This window comes from Trichoplax adhaerens, genomic scaffold, assembly GCF_000150275.1.
Source record: "Trichoplax adhaerens TRIADscaffold_12 genomic scaffold, whole genome shotgun sequence".
In the NCBI taxonomy this organism is placed as follows: domain Eukaryota; kingdom Metazoa; phylum Placozoa; class Uniplacotomia; order Trichoplacea; family Trichoplacidae; genus Trichoplax; species Trichoplax adhaerens.
The window spans coordinates 155,896-178,131 of record NW_002060954.1 but is presented as its reverse complement, the minus strand read 5'-3'; the positions used below and the strand labels follow the sequence as shown (position 1 = coordinate 178,131).

At 34.3% G+C, this 22,236-nt stretch overlaps 4 protein-coding genes across 4 annotated transcripts; 2 read left to right on the top strand and 2 right to left on the bottom strand.

Moving 5' to 3' along the window:
* Positions 1-2,386: 2,386 nt before the first annotated feature.
* TRIADDRAFT_29956 (uncharacterized protein) lies at positions 2,387-6,473 on the bottom strand (the record flags this gene model as incomplete). Its single annotated transcript, XM_002115674.1, has 21 exons — positions 2,387-2,498; positions 2,572-2,675; positions 2,782-2,877; positions 2,950-3,054; positions 3,204-3,341; positions 3,548-3,679; positions 3,794-3,837; positions 3,921-4,031; positions 4,120-4,293; positions 4,372-4,430; positions 4,535-4,631; positions 4,706-4,829; positions 4,950-5,057; positions 5,125-5,226; positions 5,301-5,356; positions 5,427-5,472; positions 5,562-5,680; positions 5,821-5,887; positions 5,971-6,068; positions 6,166-6,292; positions 6,372-6,473. Coding segments are annotated over 21 exons (2,121 nt in total), but the record flags the coding sequence as incomplete, so codon positions are not given.
* Positions 6,474-12,085: 5,612 nt separating this feature from the next.
* Positions 12,086-15,030, top strand: TRIADDRAFT_63380 (phosphatase 2A; the record flags this gene model as incomplete). The annotated part of the gene is made up of 7 exons (XM_002115810.1): positions 12,086-12,190; positions 13,531-13,740; positions 13,926-14,099; positions 14,190-14,279; positions 14,374-14,535; positions 14,631-14,749; positions 14,839-15,030. The coding sequence occupies 7 exons, from the start codon at positions 12,086-12,088 to the stop codon at positions 14,909-14,911; spliced, it is 933 nt and encodes a 310-aa protein (XP_002115846.1). The 3' UTR covers positions 14,912-15,030.
* Positions 15,031-15,699: 669 nt separating this feature from the next.
* TRIADDRAFT_59678 (uncharacterized protein) lies at positions 15,700-17,123 on the bottom strand (the record flags this gene model as incomplete). The annotated part of the gene is made up of 2 exons (XM_002115673.1): positions 15,700-16,560; positions 16,653-17,123. The coding sequence occupies 2 exons, from the start codon at positions 17,121-17,123 to the stop codon at positions 15,700-15,702; spliced, it is 1,332 nt and encodes a 443-aa protein (XP_002115709.1).
* Positions 17,124-20,642: 3,519 nt separating this feature from the next.
* Positions 20,643-21,834, top strand: TRIADDRAFT_38152 (arp2/3 complex 20 kd subunit). The gene is made up of 4 exons (XM_002115809.1): positions 20,643-20,969; positions 21,050-21,130; positions 21,234-21,323; positions 21,445-21,834. The coding sequence occupies exons 1-4, from the start codon at positions 20,697-20,699 to the stop codon at positions 21,448-21,450; spliced, it is 450 nt and encodes a 149-aa protein (XP_002115845.1). The 5' UTR covers positions 20,643-20,696; the 3' UTR covers positions 21,451-21,834.
* The last annotated feature ends 402 nt before the right edge of the window (positions 21,835-22,236 follow it).

Here is a 22,236-nt window from a genome sequence, read left to right as displayed (position 1 = left end):
ATATTACGGAGCGTTTCCAATGAAGTGTATAATATATATTTTCTGTAGTACAGTATGGTTTACTTGCGTTTTTATTAATTTTTTAAAGCATACTTCAGTCAAGTGGAAAAAAATTTGTAAAAGTTATTATGAGTCGGATTTAAGAAAAAAGAATGATTATCATTGGAGGTACCAGCTTTTATCCCTTTCTTCCCGCTATATTCAGAGTTTTGATTGGCAAGTGCAGGTAAATGACGATACATTTTGGTAAATGTTGTATGTGACTAGAAACTAGCCACAAGATTATGAAGCTTACTTTATTGAAGACGTTCATACGAAATATACTCGTTTATCTGCAGTTTTTTTGCATGGATATTATGGATATTTATAATGCATGCCTGTAACGAACTAATAAATATAACAATATCAATTATACAATATACTGTACTGTGCTTCTAATGAGTTTACCGTTTAAATGAAAACAACGATCGACACTCATTTAATATTTTTTTTAGGTAGTACTTCGCTAGCAGCTGGCTAAATTCAGGAATACTTTTTAGTTCACTTTGCTACTTTTCTGTGTTGTAGATGCCTGAGTGACCTTACGGTCTCAACATATAAATTACTGAGTATTTCACGTCATTCTTAGATTGGTTTATCTACGAGCAGTATGGTTAATTTATACAGTCCTCTGCTCTCATTGTCATTTTGTATTAATAATTGTCGTGATCTGACAATGGAACTGAATAAAGAAGAACTGGATAATCTACTTTCTTTACTTGAGGAAGCTGATAAAGTAAGATGACCACTAGCTACCTAAAATTGATAAAATTTACCATTGCTAAGCATATACTGTACGGCACTACTGTATATTGTATAAATGAAGTTGATATTGCAATATTTACACCCAATGTACAGTACAGTACAACTATACTATATAATTTGGAATACTTTGTCGAGGATATGAGAAATATGAAAGTGGATGCACAGGTGTTGTCAATTGAACCTGTCATACTCGTTTGTTTATTATCGCACAACAAATGTGACTGAGGTTACGGAATTAAGGTTGAGGCTTGACTTGCGATTCCCTCTTTGTAATTGGATGATTACGTTGGTTTTGCATTTACCGTTAATTGTTATCATAAGCTAGTTTGAATTTAGTTTATGCACTTATCTATTTGGCAAGTTCTACCTGCTGCTTCAAGACCAAGCTTCGTATGCTAACAGTATATTTGAGACTCATCATGTAGCTGTTGTTGTTCGTAAATAACGATATAGTGTACAGTCCACAGTGCTGGGATCACAAATGATAATCTAAAAGGCCAGCTAGTCAAATATACCCATCTACGGTAATAATTGTAATAGGAAGATAATGCATGGGCTTATCAAGAAGGGTTAAAATTGTATTTAGCTTGCCAAGCTGTGCCCTATATTTATAACGATGCTGAAGTAAACAGTGTTGATTAGTCTGAGACTATTGTCTGGCCGTTATATTTTATTAGCAATCATTTCGCGATTCCGTATGCTAGCCTAAATCCGAAAAATGTCTCTTGTGTTACAGTATACTGATTTTATATCCATTATATTAAGCAGGCAGGTTCCTCTATACCAAGACCATAGGCTACATGATTCTTGATTTAACTATTCTAATCAATCCATTGGTAAGTATGAAAGTTGAAAGGCAACCTTTCTAAACTAATTTAAAAATACCATGACTATTTGTCACTATGGTGTTTAACTTCGCATCTTTTGTAGTAGGTAGTAAGACATATCTGAGATAGTCTGTCGATAATGCGACACTAGCATCTGGTATTTTAAAAATTTTCGTAATAGCCAAGTTGTATGTATGTTATACTGGTGTAACGAAAACGATTTCTTATTATTGTTAATTAAGTTAACTGCATTCACATATTGTGATCTGTGCTTATCGCTGCATGTACGTAAGAGTTGTTTACTATTGTGAAACTGCCATCCGCAGTGATATTCCATCTTACCGTGTGGAGTTGTAATCGAAAGCATATCAGACTACGAAATTTGTAACTGAATTTTAATAATTGCAATCCCCTTAAAATTTTTGTACATCAATTCATAAAACACAGCGGTTACACACATCCGTTGTAGTTGCCATCATTTACAATAAAAATAATTCATACCGCTGCTATTATGCTGTAGCTACTTCGATTCAGTTTTGACTCCAAAGTGATATATTACTGTTATGCGTATTCAAACGGCATTGTAGTATCTTAAATTAACCAAAATTAATAAAAATGAAATGAAAGATGCCAGTTTTCTAAATTGCGTTTATTTCTACGACAACTTTGGTGAAGTAAACAAATCGCCATCTATGTTACTGATTTGGATACTATCAAAATACATTAGCAAATATTACATCACATCAATTTACAAATTATATCAGCTGCTTTTGCACATGAACCATGAATTCAAAGTAAGACATCGTGGCTTCCGTTCGATCGTTAACGAAATTTTGGCTAAATTCTTTCCTAAAGCGGCTATCTTCCCTATTTTATATGACACAAAGAAAGATGCATCTTATATACATGATAAAGAGAGTATTTAAACTCATGAACTTACCTTATGATATATAGGGGAGGACAAATTGGTCTCGAAAGACGCAGAGTGTTAACAAATTTCCTTACTGAACTTGACAATGCATTATTAAGTTCAGGTAGAGAAATCTGAAAGGAAGGAATCACGGATAAGTGTAAATTTCGTGAAAGTAGAGTAGCACAGAAAACGTAATCGCGAAACAATAACTCAAATACATGCAATTAAGATTCTCACCATGTAGGTGTCTGGCAGACTCAAGAAATTATCCTTGTCGAATAATTCATTAAGTAGTCGTGGGTCAACAGCTTTACCGATCCATATGAATATTATCTGTGTCAAAAACAGGAATATACAACTTTATTTTTGTAACTTAAATATACCTACACAAACTTTATTGCTCACAGTGCCAGCGTCTAAAAGGTAGATTCCATTCTTGTAAATCTTTTCCCACGACAAAGGTAATTGGGGTGGATTAGGCACTATTCCTGAAGCTGTACGTATCGGTTCCTATTGATTTAAAAATTTAATAATGCCTATTGTAGTGTTCAAATCAGATGTACCGGTCGCGTAAAGATTTTGCACTAGAAGAAACATATAATCTGATTTGTACACTATTGTATACGGTATAATCTTAGAGTATAACATCACTTAATTACGTTTTTGTCCAGATCATGGAGAGCATAAAGAGCTGGGTAAATTGTTAGTAGAGCTGTTTTGACAGGTAAAGTGTTGAATTGGTGTAAAGCGAATGTTCGAGCATCTAATGATGTGCTAGTCCCTAAACGAAATGCGGTCTACAAATTGGGATAAAGTTGTAGATTCATAAGCTTTCTAATTAAGTCGTAACTACCAATTGAGCATTACCGCAGTAGCACCATGTGTTAAAATAGTGCCTTAATTTGCGATAAATCCTCTTTTCACAATTACTGGAGCATTAATAAACGACAACAAGTTCACTCATTAAGCTACATCAAATTGAAAACAACGGCAATTTTCTTACGTGTTTTAATAACCCAAGGATGTAAAGAGGTAATAATTTCAATGATGAAGGAAGAATAACTTCAGATTTCTGCGATGACCTAATGTGAGCTTTAAATGCTTTTGTAGTATCTATTATAGCGTTGAGCAAGGCCTTGACAAGTGAAGAATAAGATATCAATTAATAAAGTACTGGGCGACAGCTATTAGTATAAAAACTCCTACTAATAATGCTAAAGAAACATGGGTCATTAAATCAGTAATTTACCTCTCGCGCATCTCCTATTGATGCTGTCAATGTTCTATCTACCGCTAAAAAGTGTTTAAATTATAACTAAGAAAACAACATTGCTTGAAAATTAGAAGGTTATAACTCACTAAGTAAACTAACATACCCATCTTAGAAAGCAAATTTACTATAAGGCGACAATCAAGCGATCTATAAATCTGGTCAGGTGATGCCACAATTGGGATTGCTAATGTATGCACTCTTATCCTGCGTTCTCCTGCATGTCAAACATTTAAATATTCGTGAAATGACACTGAAATGGTGAAAATCTAGAGAAAGGCTGAACTATCGGAATTACTATCAACCTTTGGTATTGGTATATAATAAAGCAGCTTGAAAACATGCAAGCTTTAAATCGCTCAAAGATTCTTCAATAGAAACTTGCATTCCAAAGCTAGTGTCTGGATTTATGTTAGGCAATGCTAACAAGTCAGTAGAACGAACAAAAAAGTTTCCATAAAAGGTGTGGATGGATAGGCCTGTAAATAAAGCAACATCGTATTCCTGTCATTCCGTCATCGCTATATCCTGATCAATGGCTATCAAATAAAACCTACCTCTAGTACAACGAATTCTCATTACCGCTTCTAACCCAAGACTTCGACTAAGATATCGTCTATAGTAAAATTATAAATGTTATCAAATAGATTTTATGACTACTCGCGATATTATTGATCTTTACTAATTAACTAATTATAACGAAAGTATCAATATTTATACCTAAATTCTGATTCAAACTTCATCGAGATTGCACTGTTTGTTCGATGATAGTTACAATAATAGTAAATACAACCAGCGGAATATTTAGAGACGCATGCTGCATTGTAACAAAAAGTAGCATCAAAGAATATCTTTATGTTTCTTAAATTTAAACTGAAACGCTTGACTAACATAGAGATGACAGGTCAGCATATTGTGTCGCTAACGAAAACAAGTCTATGCATATCTGATGACTACAACAGTCAAGAGCTAGTTTCTTGTAAAAATCTGTAGCAGGTACGAGTTGAGGTATCTCCTACAAAATGTAAATTAAATGTTGATTACAACTACCGATAAATTATGCAAGTGCCATAGTTGAGAAGGATATCTTTACTAAATCAATTAGGAGATAAATAACTGAACAAGAAAGTATCACCTTTGTTGCCGCTGCTCTTTGGTTCGGATCTTCCCGCATTTTCAATGCTCCAGGTCCAAAATTAGGTAGAGATACTTGAAATACGGTAATACGTCCTCCTGTAGGCATCTTCAGGAATATTTAAAATTAGATTAAAATAATTAGTTTACTTAAACTCATAACTATAACATCTCACCAATAACTTATATCCAGCTTGCATTGCAGCTCCAGTAGCACTGTGAACATTTCTTGATGAATCAAACAAGTTAGGGAGCTGGTCCAGCAGTGATAAGACTAACTACAATGTGAAATAAATCAGAAGTTTGTGGAACAGCAATTGCACATGGCCAAAATTTATATACTTATAGATACCTCTTTACTTTCTTGTAGGTTAACCAAAAGATCATCAGGAGAAGGTAGAAAAATATCTAAAGGAATTTATAGATAATTTTATAATAGAGATAAGTAGTAAGTATAGTTGCTTCTTGTTATGCCTACCATTAACTTCAGATATGACTAACATCTGCGGCTGGGGAAGTGAAGGCTAAATAAATTAGAGAATATGATTATTAACATTTACGATAGAGAAATACATGATATCTATTTCTATCGATACAATAACAATATCTCTACCTTCAAATTAAAAAAATGAATACTGCTATCAAAAGCAATGATTCCAATCATTGTTCTGGAATCTCCTGGTAGCTTATCTAACTCTTCCTTCATAATCCGACACGCGGCCTCCAAGTATCCTACCGAAAGACCATTAATTGCTTATATAATTTCTATCGAAACTAATGGGTAAAAAATAAAGTACTGAAACAAGTAAGTAAACTATACGCTAATGATTCTTAATTTACAGGTTCCATATATTTCTCAACAAGATAAATACCTGTGCTAGTAGCAGTAAAACTCACATCGAACATGAATAAGTACACAGCTGGTTGAGGAGGACGAACCTATATATTAATTTTGATCTTCCTATTACGATCTTTTAAAAGAAGTCATTCAGCAAAAGCATAGACATTCATCTAAAACTAACCATATATTCCGAAGGTGCGATGAATTCAACAGTGCAATTCCTTAACTCTGGTCGTTTATTAATGGAGATATTGCTATTGTAAACGAATTCATTAGGGACTATCATACAAAAAAGCAAATAACGAAATTAGATTTGGAAATAGTTGACGTTCTGCAGAAAGCTGAAATAAACGCATTGATGTGGCATTTCCCTTACGATCATTTACGCGGAAACAGAGATTACATTTCCACTTATGATTGGATAAAAGAGTTACAAACGGATTTAGATAGGCACGACAAACACGACATCTCGTTATCACTGACGATGACACAACGGTAAGATTCTGGATGTAAATATAACAGTAAGCATTACAATATTGGCAACGCCATTACAGAATACCATCAATAAGTAACTCAACTTACTTGAATGTCTTTGTATGGATGAATATACAGTCCCAAAGGAACCTTACATTTTGATAAAAGGCTGCCATTGTGAGGGATTGCGTTCAATGTACAACAGAAGATACTGTTTCAAGAACAGATCATTGGTTAGAAAAATAGTTTCGGCAAAGTTCTATAAAAATCCGGATAAGAAATCATCGCATGCCGAATCTATTCTAGCAATATACAGAATACCTTTGATCATATTCTATTCCGCGGTATATCTGACGGATGTAAATAAGATAGATTATAACCATAAAACTCTTTATCATTAATATTCTGTAAAGTATTCAAACCTCCGGCAAATCCGGCTTAGAAGTCATAGGATTATCAAACAGATTCTTCTCTTGACTCAAATTAACAATATTTGCTAGAGGCTGAGGCTGTTGCTAAATAATAAAAATAATTCTTAATTCAGGGCACAATAATATCTAGAAAAAAGGTAATGGAAGCTACTACTTGGAGTGCCATTGACCCAAATTGCTGCCGAACCGTTTCTTGGTTAGCCTGGGGAAGATTTGATTGAAGAATGTGACTACTAGGAATATGTGCCTGCATTTATAGTGTAAAATAACACTAAGTGTACAAATGCTAGCTAAAAGTTACATCACAACTTCGAGAAGGGAATATTAAATGATCAAAAATTGCGAGAAAAAGAAAAATTTATAATTATAGAATATACTATAGATTAACATTCTTCCTGATAGCCAGGAGTCGTCAGTAAAAGAATTTTAGCTGGGCATTTGAGCACCTATACGGCATTACCTGATCCATTCGTGAGACCGAACTTTTAGAAGGTACTGACTCTAAATGACTATCCGTAATAGGACGTGCTGCTACGTCTGTAGTAATTTGGCGTGATGCAGCGTTCAACATGGTATCCTATAAAGTACGAATTGCATATTGCCATACTTTGTATAAAAACACCCAGTTATTATGAGATACGTTGTGTCGTGTTATTGGTCAATTTCTATTAACCTGTACTGGATAGTAACGGCGCTTAGACGTAATGGTAGCTCCAGCCTTGTACGATTGACCTGTGTATAATAAGTTAGAATAGATTGGATTCATCATCTGTAAACATCGTGTTACTGAATTGTATACGTATACATAAAACTAAAGCAGATTTGTAAATGTCATGATACCGAATTGTAATACATAGGAAATCAAACTGCATCACGTAAATATTTTCGAAAAACGAGACTAGTAGCTGACTATACAGAATATAGAAAACAGATCACAAGAGATCTTGCATACGATACTGTTATTAAATCGTCACATGCAATATACTATAATTATTAGTGTATTAGAAATATAGATCATAACGGTTTTGAACCGAACCGAACCTTTCTCAGGTCTAATTAGAATTTAATAACTAATATGGTAAAGCAGTACTATTGAAACCCATAAGAATAGTACATTATAGGGGTATAATGGCGAGACTATTATATGTACTACTCCTGATAGACAGGTAATGTATAGTGAAGATCCAAAAAGATTACAGTTGTCCATACAGGTAGTACAGCATTATGAACAGCAATTAACTTATGAAATCAAAATATTATAAGCATGTACTTGATATAACACACATATTACTTTTTATCATTGTTATTTTATGAAAGTATGACTTCCCAAGGGTGATTGAGAATTACGATAATTTTTTAAAGCATGGCAAAATGGACATCATTTAATTTACTGAATAACAACAATAAAAATTATTACAAGTAAAAACTTTTAGAATTTATGCATAATTAATCGCTTCGTGCCACAGTTTTGGTAAATAACAAAACTTTACTCCACTTATCATACATTCCATTTCTACGTAGATATGCCATCTACAGTTGACGTATAAAATTTTGGCAAGAGATTATAGTATAAATTTAAGGTGTTACTTACCGGACATGATTCCTGGTTTAGGGTTATCAGACAGTGTAATGTGAGAATTTTGTCTCGTATCCTGTGTTTGTATAGAATTTGAGGATTTATATGCAGCGGGTGCCATGTCACTCATAAATTCTTGCTCTATATATTGGTAGTCAGGAATTAATTAAGATAAAAAGTACCTATCGATATGAATGAGCAAGTTGGTCTATTAAATATCATACCTTTGCCTGGCGGAGGCAACGATCTTGGATTAGGTGGGATAAAATTACTATTATCCGAATGCCGCTCAAAAGACGCTGCGCGCACGATATGAATCACATAATTATGTTACTGTTGATGATGTAACTAATACAGTTTATAACCCACACACAAAGTCTTATATGCTAACAAGATAGGAGATATTTATTAACAGTCATGTCGACTTCAGATTGCAAACGTGATTGATAAAAAAACTTGTTTAACAGACTCAAGCAGCAAAGACTAGCAAAGGCAACGTTTTACGTACAAGTATTGCGCCAGCCCACAATGTAGTACTTGAACATGTACAGCGTAGACCTTATGCAATAACTTGTTAAATAAATGATCACAATGAACATAGCACTGCACAATTCAGAACTATACGAAAATGATTCTGGTATGGGTATTACACAAGCTGACCGAAAATTGTCAACATAATTGCTTAACGATTTAAAACTATATTTTATATCAAATTGATGCTACTTAGCATGAAATATAATGATCATAACTGATACTCAAGGTACGCGTATATCAGCACTATTTTCAGCTCCGGGAAGTTATAGATCACATCTTTTCCATTTTTTAAACGCATTAGAACCAATGTACTTTATTGGATTGATCAATTAGATGAGTACCTAGTACCTTGAACTGAATACGAAATAGCTAGATTTGTTATACTTTTAGTATAATGAAGTGATGAGCACGAAGATTCCAGTGAAGGGTTGTCGGAATAACAGGAGAAGTTCTGGTAGTAGCGTAATGCGGCTCAGGAAATGGAAATTGTATTACTATAACGCTGGCTACTTAGCCTGCTTGCAGAGTTAATAACACTAGGCTTACACGCATTCATACATGAACGTTTACGAATTTCACAAAAAGAGTCGACGTAGTATTGATATTATAGTAAGGTTCTTCTAAGTGATTCATAATACTGTACAGTACTGTCGTAATTTCATTCACATTGAGTAAAATTGCTAATGGTAATCGATGGTACTGTGCTAGCAATTGAATCACTTCTGCTATTGAATATATATACAGTATAAGAATTTAAATCGAAAAATTATAAGCAATGCAGATTTTGATGAGTTCACTTTTTATAAATTGCGGCACTCAAAGTTACAGTATAGGGATATCAATCCGGCTCGCTTTCATAATATTATGATTCAAGTACATCTTGATGAGTTTAAAGCTAACTTGTAGTATTACGTTTCAAATTATAATTAGTGATATCCATATTCTACTGTACTGTACGTACTGTATAGTATAAGTATAATCTAGTGAAAAGATTTGCACAATACAGGAAGAATGATCGAAGATTTCTAATAATAATAATTATTAAGACTATCGACTATGGAGTTTCAACGTTCAAATAAATCATAAGGTATTAGCATATAGTATTTCATTGACACAGCCTAAGAGCCAGTGATGTATTGAACTTTGTGCAGCCATCGCCATACATAAGGAATGAATACTCATCAAGGACCTTCAATTGTACGTTTTATATCCCGATCTCAAGAAATTTGAAGCTGAAAATTTTACCAAATTGCTAATAAACGAAACCCTTTGATAAAAGTTAGAGCCATTGCGGATATAGTACCACTAGCAAGTACTGCAGTGTAATTTGAAAACTGGAGTGTCTTTCTTACTAGATGGTAATTTTCTGTTTCAAACTTCCACTTAAGTTACAGTATTTTACCTGCATATTGAAATGTAGGCGTAATGTACAGTATAGTAAAGTACGGTACTGCAATTAATTTTACGTAGCGTATTACTTACTAGCTTATGAGAATTACATTAGCATGATCTGCGGATTGGAGATGGTTTACAATTTTAAATAATAATCGTAAACTTAACCAAACTCATTTCTGTATTTCTGTTGCACTCAGCATGCAGCAGAGATCTTCATTTCATATCTTTTAGTGTCGGTGAAGGACTCTGTGCAGTATGGTACGCTGACTCGCCTGCCAATCCAGCTTCAAGAGAATCATGCGCATGTAAACAGCGAGATTCCTTGATAGCTGTACGGTTTAAATTGCTATAGTTTTGATCCCAGTTTTTATACAAGTATATAACACCAGTATATTGATAGTACGTAATATTCTATGACGCTTGTATTACTAATTACTTACAATTTAAATTAGGATTAGTATTAGCATTAAACTGCATTTCGGAAAGAGGATCCGACATACGAGGAGTAGTTGAGGCCGGTAGGTATTCTGGAACTGGTGCCGCTGATGGACTTATAGGGTATTTTCGTCGAGACATCTCTGCTCTTTTGCCATACAAATACAAGACAAGTATCAAATACACCCTGTGTAAAATAAGCTAGTATGTACCATGAACACTTCTACCCGAGTACATCATAGTACAGTATAGCTTCACTAATTACTTTAAATAAGCTATACAGCGGAAAAGATTTATGAAATTTCTTGCTAGTGTAAAACGATTACATATAACGTATAAATATTATTAAAGTCGTAGCAAGAAAAAACTATAATTCCTTACACTATAGCGGCAGTGCTAAAAGTAGATTGCAGTAATTTACTTACCTTCTTGATTATACTTTACTACAAAAGATTTCATAAAGAAAGGATCACTTATATTTATAAGCTAATAGATAGCACTCCTGCCACGCCACGTTTCACTGCCACAGCAGTGTACACTGTACAGTACAGTACACCTTACCACCATCCACACATTACAGTACAATACAGTAAATACAGTTCATGACAAAAGGCAGAAGACTGATGCATTCGAATTTGCGGAAACCCAAAAACTATACAGTACAGTACTATACAGTACTGTATAGTGTACATGTATGTACAGTACTGTACACTGTGCTGTACAGTAACGGACATGAAGTACTGTACTGTACTGTACAGTACCGTACTGTAGGGCGTTCCAGAATTTGTTAAGTGATCAAATGCACATCGCTGAAACGGCTTACAGTATGTGGTTTATGGTATGGTTTATTATGCATACTAACAAACCCGATCACATGTACAGTACACTGTACAGTACACTACTGTAGAAACCCTAGTGTACAGTACACTGTACTGTACTGTACCACTGACTGTACGGTACAGTACAGTATTTTTGTATTTTAGACTTAAAAAGTACTGTACTGTAAAGGTCTGTGAAAATGCCATGTCTCACTCCAAAAATACTCGATTGGCTACAGATTTTGCACATCTACACTATACCGTACTGTACTGTAGACTGTCTGTAGTACAGCAGTCCATGACTGTATACCGTACAGTGCTTACGGTAGTAACGCTACTGTACAGTGTACAGTACAGTACAGTACAGTACAGCTAAAGATCTTCATCTCTACAGTACTGTACTACAGTAGTCTGGTCCTGTACAGTAGTACACGAAGACTTGCAGCGTCAGCTCTTTCAGTGCTGTGCTGTACGGTAGTATACAGTACTAACAGTACTGTGTATTAGTTTTACAGTAGTTTATAACAAATTTCATAACAGCGCTCCAAGCATTTCAACGTTGGATGCCGTACTTGTTAATAGTTAAACACCGATACGATATTATAGAATTTAGCATTTAAGTATTATTCCAGTATGGCGGAAGACAAAGCTACAGCTAAGGAGTTGGATCAGTGGATCGAAAAGCTACTGGAATGCAACCAGTTAGGGGAGAATCAAATAAAAACTTTATGTGAGAAGGTGATTTACTCTAAACAGCTTTATACTTTACGAGCCTTTCTAATTTGTTAACACTTTCGTACGGACTAACCGCCGAGTTGAGTGCGAACATACTGTACTCTTCTTTAAGAAGAGGTGCAGTCATGGTTTGATCTCATACTGTATTTAATCAAGTTTGGTTGATAGATAGCATATCTACGCAGATATTTTGCATAAAATTTAAAATTTAATTTACGTACGTACTGTACATTACAGTACTGTATAGTTATCAAAACGAATGATTTGGTGCGTAATCGTCAGTTCATGGTTCAACGTACTGAACGAGCACAAATACAGGACTCATTACACAGTTAATAAGATAGAACGTGTGCAACGATAACTATCTTTCTTCTTTTAGTAGTCCCTACTTCCAAGAATACTAAGATAATTAACTGTAATAACGGACAAATTTTTTGCTACTTCGGTTATTTCATGAAATAGCAGAAATTACGCGGGCCAGTTTATTTCTATCGATAGATACAGTACAGTACAGTACTGTATAATACGGCGTATGATATAGTACTGTACATCTTCGGAAGTATTCAAAATTTTTGTTTATTGTATTCCATTTACAGTAAATTTTTGATGTCAATTTTTTAATACTACTCCGATTAGTCTATAATGCAGCTCGGGGTTATTAGTTTATTACTACGTGGAGTCCTTTTTTTACGTTCACCATACAGTAATTGGGTCGGTAAACGCGGTTGAACGCGTACGTATTGTACAGTACAGTATACTACAGTGTATACATATTGCGGGTAGCTATTTTATTGAATGCATACTGTAGAAGACAATACGGCTCGGTAATTTAGCCTCAGTTATTTCAGCTTACATATCATATTTATATAATATTTTATTTGTGATAATTACAGTTAGTAAAATGTACCTTATGCTGTACGTGCTATGCTGTATGGCTACGTAGGTGATGACAAATGGTTAGCCAATAAAAAGAAATTACTACGGAAAATAATATTTAGTTTTTGGGCATTACGAATTCTGTACGAGATTTGAATATCTTCGATTGTAATTATATGATAATTATTGTTAGAAGAAAAAGTACTCCGATATTCGCTTCTTTCATTTTACTTTTACTGTGATGTATTACGCTATCAGATTTTCTTTAAAAAGATAATAACTTTATCTTTGATAATCTGGGTGTGAAGACTTAAGTCATCTGAAAGTCTATAAAATATAAAATATAAATTCGATTAGATATATTTTATGTTTTTGCTCACTCCTATATGCGTATGTAAAGTTCTGTAATAAGTTAATTCAAAATGATTGAGCATCTTGCATTTATATGCTCGACACTGCTTACTTAGGCAAAAGAAATTCTAGGTAAGGAGTCTAATGTTCAGCCTGTTCGTTGTCCTGTTACTGTCTGCGGTGATGTGCATGGGCAATTTCATGATTTAATGGAGCTTTTCCGGATTGGAGGACGATCTCCAGATACAAATTATCTTTTTATGGGTGACTACGTTGATCGCGGATACTATTCTGTCGAAACGGTTACGCTTCTGGTAGCTCTGAAGGTAAACGTCCCATTAGCACTATCAAATTGCAACCCTAAAATTTCTCTATCGAAACGTAGGCATTGTCTCTTACAAATGATAATCAAAATCTGATTCTTAGACTGTACACTGTATAGTGCAATGTAGTTTAGCTTAAATAATGCAATGTTGATCGGATTAATCTTACAGCTGTCATTTATTTATAGGTTCGCTTTCCTGAGCGGATTACTATCTTACGCGGGAATCATGAAAGTCGTCAAATTACTCAAGTTTATGGATTTTACGACGAATGTCTTAGAAAATATGGAAATGCAAATGTCTGGAAATATTTCACAGATTTATTTGACTATTTACCTTTGACTGCGTTGGTCGATGGACAGGTGAATCTCTAGATAAAAATATTGAGTTTATGAAGATATCGTAAATAACATTGAGTACTAATGCACTGTTTCTGTTTCGGTGATTTGTAGATATTTTGTTTACACGGTGGTCTCTCCCCATCAATCGATACTCTTGATCATATTCGGCTGCTTGACAGATTTCAGGAAGTTCCGCACGAGGTTGTAGAAGTAACATGAAGTATAATCCTGCTTATGTCATACTTTTACTTTTATGCACCTTGTGAATTGCTAATGTAATACAGTCACTAATTAGGGTCCAATGTGTGACTTACTTTGGTCCGATCCAGACGATCGTGGAGGCTGGGGTATTTCACCTCGCGGGGCTGGATATACGTTTGGCCAAGATATTTCTGAAACTTTTAACCATACAAATGGTCTGACTCTGGTTTCAAGGGCGCATCAGCTTGTTATGGAGGTAAATAAATTTACGAAAGACAGCGATGTTATGGAGAAACGATTGGCGAGGGCAATCTTCTGAAGATCCTTTTACTGTATTTGTACTATTTGCAGGGATATAATTGGTGCCACGATCGAAACGTTGTGACAATATTCAGTGCTCCAAATTACTGCTATCGTTGCGGAAATCAGGCAGCTATAATGGAACTAGATGATTCCCTGAAATATTCATTGTAAGAAAATTTAGATCTTTACCGATAATTCGATAATAGCCTTCCGTTTTGGCGCTAACGTAATTCTTCCTTTATTTGGCTTTACTTAGTTTACAATTTGATCCTGCACCTAGACGTGGAGAACCTCATGTAACTCGGCGTACCCCAGATTATTTCTTGTAAAATTTGTTATCTATAAACAACCTGTATAGGAACGTAACTCAAATTTAAGTAATCCAAGCTTTAGAGCTTGTGGTGTACAACATGCAGTAATACGTATAATTAATGCTGTATTGTTAACGGTATCTTATGGTAAACACTATTTTAGAAATTACAGCTTCGATGGTTGTAGACCTATCGTTTCTACCGTACTTGTGTGCTTGCAATAAAATTCGAATGACTTATACAATTAAATGGCAATCAGCTGAAGCAATTATTTGCATCTAGGCCTCTACCGTACTTATGCAAAATATGCAGTAACAATAATAAAAAATACTGTATATCCGAACATTTTTAGACATCAGTCTTTGAGTTTTATTGAATGTAACGAGTTGATCTGCAAAATTGTTGCTGTGGTTATTTACAGATAATATAGCTTCCTAAAGTGGAGTAGTATTTTTAAGAATTTATCAATAAGTAATGTAAACAGGGACCGAGATCCGTGAGATTTATAAGGAGTGTGTATAGATAATACACAGGATTGTAAGGTATAACAGTCAAATATCAATGATTATATTATGATCCTACGAAGTGGTAATTATAATTATATATAGCTATCCAAATTCGATAACGTTTGATTGATTTGAGATGTACAATAGTTTAACTGTAATTTTCGGTACAAAGTTATTAAATGAATTATTTTATTAGACAGGATTACAGTTGCAATAGTAACGCATGGATTGTCGTAATCGAATGATATACTTCCATAAGGTAATGCATAAAATCAGTACATACAGTATAGTTAAGCTATTTCACACTATCGTACTTTCACCTTTCGAACTATTAAATAATATTCTCTCTTGAGCAATATTTCTGGTTTGATAATCTTTGAGACGACGGATTTGATCGTCCTCTATGGATTCTCCGGAATATTCTACTTCATGTCTAAAAAAACAGCCAAACAGGATATAACAGAGAGCGAACAGATACACGTACACATCTGCTCGGAATTTTTTGCTCAACGAGAAATAAATAACGGGATTTGCAGCTGATTGAGCGAAGGCGATTAGCGCGAAAAGTGGATACAAGAGGGAAAATGTAGCGTCGCGAATAAGAATGCGTTCACTAATTATAAGCATGATGTAGTATGGAATCCAGGCTATTAAAAAAAATACCACGACAATTGTTGATGCTTTGATAAGTGTTTGAGTATCTGGTGTGTATTTGCGTTTTTGATAATCTGCTGATGGCAAATGCGTTTCTGAATGCTTACGGTCAGTAGGATCTTCGGTGTGATTAGCATGATCACTATTTACTGAGATTGTTTGGGTCTGAGCCGGCTGAGTACTTTGAGTTGTGTTAGAGAGGCGCTTAACAGTTTTGGTTTCAGTTTCTGTGCCATCGATATTATTATTTGTAACAGTTTTCGCTTCGAGCTGTTGATTTGTAATATTGGAATTTTCCATCTCAATTCTATCTGAATTTAAATTCCTACGTGTAGCACACGAATCTATAACAATTCTCCCATGCGTAAAAATTATTATTATAACAGGCAGGACGAACAACAACGCAAAGGATGCCATTGTGTAAGATCGCTTGTTAGAAATATGTGGCCAGTCTTCAATACAATAAGGCCGAAATTCCCTGGAAATTCCATACTCAAAATATTGAATCTATCAGGAGTAATAGTAGAAAAAGTTGATATTTAGGAAGACCTTATTCGATACTTTAACTATTTGATAGTTTGATAAGTAAAGACACTTACTTTATAGATAAATAGTAATGGCGAACTTATAATTACGATAATGATCCAGATACAAGCAATCAGAATTATGGATTGTTTCCGGCTTATTTTTTTTTCTGAATGAAAAGCTAATATATATCGATCAATACTAATTGCAGCTAATGTCCAATTAGAGACTGCAGCTGCTTCAGCAAATAAGAACTGTCCAAAACGACACCAGAATTCTCCATAAGGATATAAATTTTGTATCGTCCAACCTAGAGTAAAGGTTAGAGTTATGGCCGATATAATCAAATCGGCAATTGCAAGATTCCCAACTAGTAATTCCGTGGCTATTTGCTTTCGCCTGCCTCCGAACATTATCAGGCAAACGAAGAAGTTTCCAACAGTTCCAACAACGATGGCTACGGAATAAACAGCAATCTGCAATGAGGGCAATCCGGCCCACATCAGTATCGTGTTATTACCGTTCCCGCTTGTATTATTAGACATTCTATGTAGTTTTATTTTTTGCTCCTAGAAATAAAGAAAAATTTTATTGCAATATTCCCATATTTAATTGCCAAATAACTAGATTCACAGGAATTGTGCGATTTTTATCTTATCAAAGTTTGCGTATAGCCTTTATTTCGTAACGGAGATGCACTGCTGTACGCCCTGATTATTTATGTATTAATACAACTTTATTGCACTATTTAAGCATCAAAGTAGCATCCAACTCCCAGCTGTATAAAAAATACATGCCTTATACATGCTATCTCTAAATACATATTAATCTACACCATAACGTGCTAGGCTACAGTACTGTATCTAAATGTAATGGTAGCACTACGCATTAATTATGTATAAATGTACGTGTTTATATGGATATATGTCTAATTAGTTATCCCCTGACTACAAACTACATATTAATTACATATATGTAGATTTTAATAATGTTATTGACTACACTAATGACTATTGCTTATAATTTCAAAGATAGTAGTAATTATATTAATCTTCAAAACAGAAATAGATATTGGATTGCTCAGTAAGGCTATAGTCGACCTTCGATATACTGTACAAAATATGAATAGTAGACAGATATACTCCAATATCATAGTACGATGCACGGTAGATTTAAAAATATTCTACGAATAGGCAAGATTCATATTGCAATTGTAATGTAATGCTACAACATATTATGTTGATCCGATTTTATTTCTTGCACGAAAGTTTAATTTGTCTATGCCATGAGTGTATTTACGCATACTGTAAGTAGTATTCAATATTCTCTTCTTTATCTCTATTTTCATATATCTAATACAGTTAAGCTTATACCGACAATTTATTAATGCATTTAAATAGTATCTCTAAACTTTTGATTAACTTTCGCAAACATTACCTAACAGTTTGTATAAACTGAAATAGTGCATTAAGATGATCATGGACAAGAATTGAATTATAAAATTAAGTTACTGTGTTGTAAAGTGCGCAGCAGTTTAGACTTATAGATACCTTATAGAGTGTTTAGGAGTCCTACCATATGAGCGTAGCTAGGTTACGAGTTTAATCGGTTTTAATTTTCCTGTCGTTAACCAGTAAATAAGGAATTGTATAAAATTTTATTTGCTGTAAAAAATTTACAGTAGACCTAATTCAACAGAGGTACCAAGATTTTATAACTTGCTTTAACTGGACTCACTGTTTAAAACGCTTTTTTCGGATTTTCCGACGAAAATATATATTCATACACTGTATAAGAACTAGAAACTGATTTTATGTATATTCAGCCTAATATACAGTATATACTGTAGTTCGGTATGAGCCATTTTACTGTATTGTAGCGGTGCAGAAGCGCAGTACGGTACAATAGAAATTTAATCACGTAAATTGTAAGGTACTGATACGTACTGTACAGTAGAGTACAAGCAGTCCAAGTCATGGATAAAAATAATACGTTGAAAGGTGCCTTTTATTAACCTCGTAGGTAATTGATTAACTGTAGTAAAAAATGCATTCCAGCACCCAGTCTATAGACGAATTTTTGTTGCTATAGAAATATCTTGCCAGCGCCCAATCCAGTACGTAGAGTACAAAGCTACAGTACAGTCAACTTGAGTTACGCTTTAGAAGAGTTCATGGACTGGTCAGCGACAGACTCTCCGACTGCATTGCAAGTCGTATAGCTTTCTTAATCCATACGTTTCCTTTATAAAACTTTAACAACACTTACTATAGCTCATCCTCTATAATGGCAATGTAAATGTTCTGTACAGTACTACCTACTATCATAGAAGTGAGAAGAAGAACCTCTATAAGTACCATAGAGGTAAGAAAAACCTAGAGTGCTAAGTTACCTTACTCAGTATCGGTAGAGGTGTCGCTACAGACTAAGAGTGGATTTTCGACACGAAATTTGCCTGTATTTTTTTACGTGAGATTGACCGGGATTTTATTTCGCTTTTTTCCGGCACATTTTTTTCTAGACTAAATTTTTTCAATATTAGATATATTGGAGTTTGGATTAAGATATATTAGGGCTGACATATAATTGCGGGAGTTAAATTTGGAATTGAGAAGTGGGAGGGGGCTGTGTAGGCCGTAGAAAGCATTTGAGGTTTTGGACAACTGATATTCCATAGACTACGCGTTGGTAAGGACTAACGCATTAGACAAATGAATATCATTTAAGACCGCTTTTAGCGTTTAGCAGTTTATCATACCAGAGTACAGTATATCATGTGGAGGTCTGTCAATGCAGGACTAAATTCTTATACTGTAGCAATATATGTACATATAGAACAATATGAACAGTTCTTCTCATTCCTAATTAATTATATAATTAGTGTTAAATACGAGTACGCTATTTAGTATTATAAAGCGTGGTACTGTTACCTGATACGACACTCACATGGAACTACTATATTGTAGTTCATCTCTATATCTGCTATTATCAAAATTACCGTACAAAATATAATATAGCAAGTAAAGTAAATAGGACAATCTATATTAATAAATATGGTCTATACTCAAGCCTTATTACAGGTTTCAAAAATTAAAGATATCGCACGAAATTCACCGAAACCGTTTTTTCTTAGCATACTCCGCAAAATATTTACTGTAGTGTCGCTGCGTACACCACCAAACAAGCGCAAAAACTCGGTCAAACTCATTTTTGCGGTACCACAGCGTAAAGACTTGTTAGTCCAAGGCAGTATTTCGTAGTCAGCGACATTGTACTGTACACTGTACACTGTACTGTACTGTACTGTACTGTACATGTGCTGTACTGTAGATGAAGACCCGTAGTACTGTACATGTACAGAACACTGTACAGTACAATATACTGTATAGTCGCATGTAAAATCTTTGACTATCCCTTCCGTAAATTATAAGCCCTCTGTGCAAAATGTAATCGGGGATTGGGGAATACAGTACTGTACCTTTAAAAACTAAAAGCTCCTACTGCACATACAGTACTGTACTGTACAGTACTGTACGTACTGTACTGTAACTTCTGCACAGTAAAGTAGCAAATCATTTTTATTCATCACACAGTCAGTAGTGGTGTTGATACGGATGAAGAACTCCTAAAAATGGTAAAAAATTTAAAAATTTATTTCGGCTATCTTAGCGTAAAGCATTATTTTTTTCATAAACGATTTAAGTGCTAACTATTCTTTTATAGTCGTAATTTAGAGATTTTAAAGTTGTGCCTTTACTTTTATTCCTTTCTGACCCGTCAGATAGCTAAACTCACAGCATAGTAATCGCAAGACAGTACACTGTACACGAAACCGGATAATTTACATCAGACAAAAATTGTCAAATTGTCCTATACCGCGCAGTACAATCAATGTACTGTACATGTACGCGTATACAGAATTTCAAGCTTAGTGAACACGCCTTTCATCCATTACTATACTACACTGTTCTCATAGAAGTTGTTCATCATGCATATACAAAATGTTCGAAGAGCCATATTGAATCTATAGTAATTACATTAGCGTATTTTACTTTTTCTCTTAGGCTGCGACATTAAAACCTTACCTAAATGCTGTCAGATCTTCTTTGACTGCTGCCATGTGTCTTCAGAACTTTTCCTCTCAAGTTATTGAACGGCACAACAAACCTGAAGTTGAGGTCGGAAGCAGTAAGGAGTTGCTCTTAACACCGATTATTATCAGCCGTAATGAAAAGGAAAGAGTGCTGATTGAAAGCTCTATCAATTCCATCCGTGTTAGTATTGCGGTTAAACAGGCCGACGAAATTGAGAAGATACTATGCCACAAGTTTATGCGTTTCATGATGCTGCGTGCTGAGAATTTCATTATTTTAAGACGAACACCAATGCAGGTATAAATATTACCGTTTATCTGTTGTACTGCTTTGAAATTTTGCTGAAAATGATATAGAATAAACTTAACATTTTTCAGGACTATGACATTAGCTTTTTAATTACCAACTTTCACACGGAAATGATGCTGAAACATAAATTAGTTGATTTCGTGATTCACGTAAGTACCCTGGCAAAGAATTGATGTAAGCCGTTAGTTTTAATCTATGCATAAAGAATGTTGCTTTAACAGTAGAAACTGATTTACATTCTGAAATTGACAGTTCATGGAAGATATTGATAAGGAAATAAGCGAAATGAAGCTTGCAGTCAACGCACGCGCTCGTATATGCGCGGAAGAATTTCTTAAAACGGTAAATTCTAGATACTTCAGTGCAATTAGTGATCATACTTATTCGCATTATTTTGCTTATCCATTTACGATTAAAATTGATCTTTTCGCCTTTTTTATAACTTCGGGCTTATTTCTTTTAGTTTTAGTCGTAGGTACACGACTATTCAAGAAGAATGATTTCTTGCTTTTCAAATAATTAAGTCTGACTGATTTGAAACTCGAGTTTAAGAAATACGTTCGTCATATCTCGAATCGGCTATTACATCTGCTGCTATTGATCTTTTCCTAGGGGGCATAAATTTTATGCTAAAGTATTATGAGCGCTATTACCTAGAATTGATCTGCTTTATTTATAATTAATCGAAATTAATTGCATCGATTATTTACAGATCACAGTACTTATTAAAACTAAGATAATCAACTAACCTTTAAGCGAAATCTTCTATTTTAATACAACTATTGGTGTTCTGAGAAAACACCTCCTATTAATGATTTTTTAATTACTTACAAAGGAGTATGACAGCGTAGAAAAAGACTAGTGACTGAAATCATTCTAATCCGTTCGAAATAAATGTATTTGTATACATGCTCTACAGAAATGCAATTGTTTCTCTTATACAATGTATGCAGTGTATGTAGCGTACAAGGTTACATAAATTACTTAAATATAAGGAATCCAAAAGGACCACGGACTTCTACGCATTAATTTATAAACTGATACGCTCATGACATATCAAAGATCGATACGATTCAGACAGGCTGCAATAACTATCAGTTATTAAATGCTTACGTATCAATAGGTAGAACTAAATTGCCACATTTATTTAATTTACAGAGACTTTAATTCTTTTTAGATCACTACTATGGCCAAAGTGCTTCAGCACTACATAAAGGAGATGTTAGTACGATATTTATAACGCAGCAAAGTTATA

Coding starts and splice junctions, on each gene's coding strand:
- TRIADDRAFT_38152 (XM_002115809.1), top strand. CDS start 20,697: ATGTGTCTTCAGAACTTTTCCTCTCAAGTTATTGAACGGCACAACAAA. Junction 20,970..21,049: donor TAAGACGAACACCAATGCAG/GTATAAATATTA, acceptor AACATTTTTCAG/GACTATGACATTAGCTTTTT. Junction 21,131..21,233: donor TAGTTGATTTCGTGATTCAC/GTAAGTACCCTG, acceptor TGAAATTGACAG/TTCATGGAAGATATTGATAA.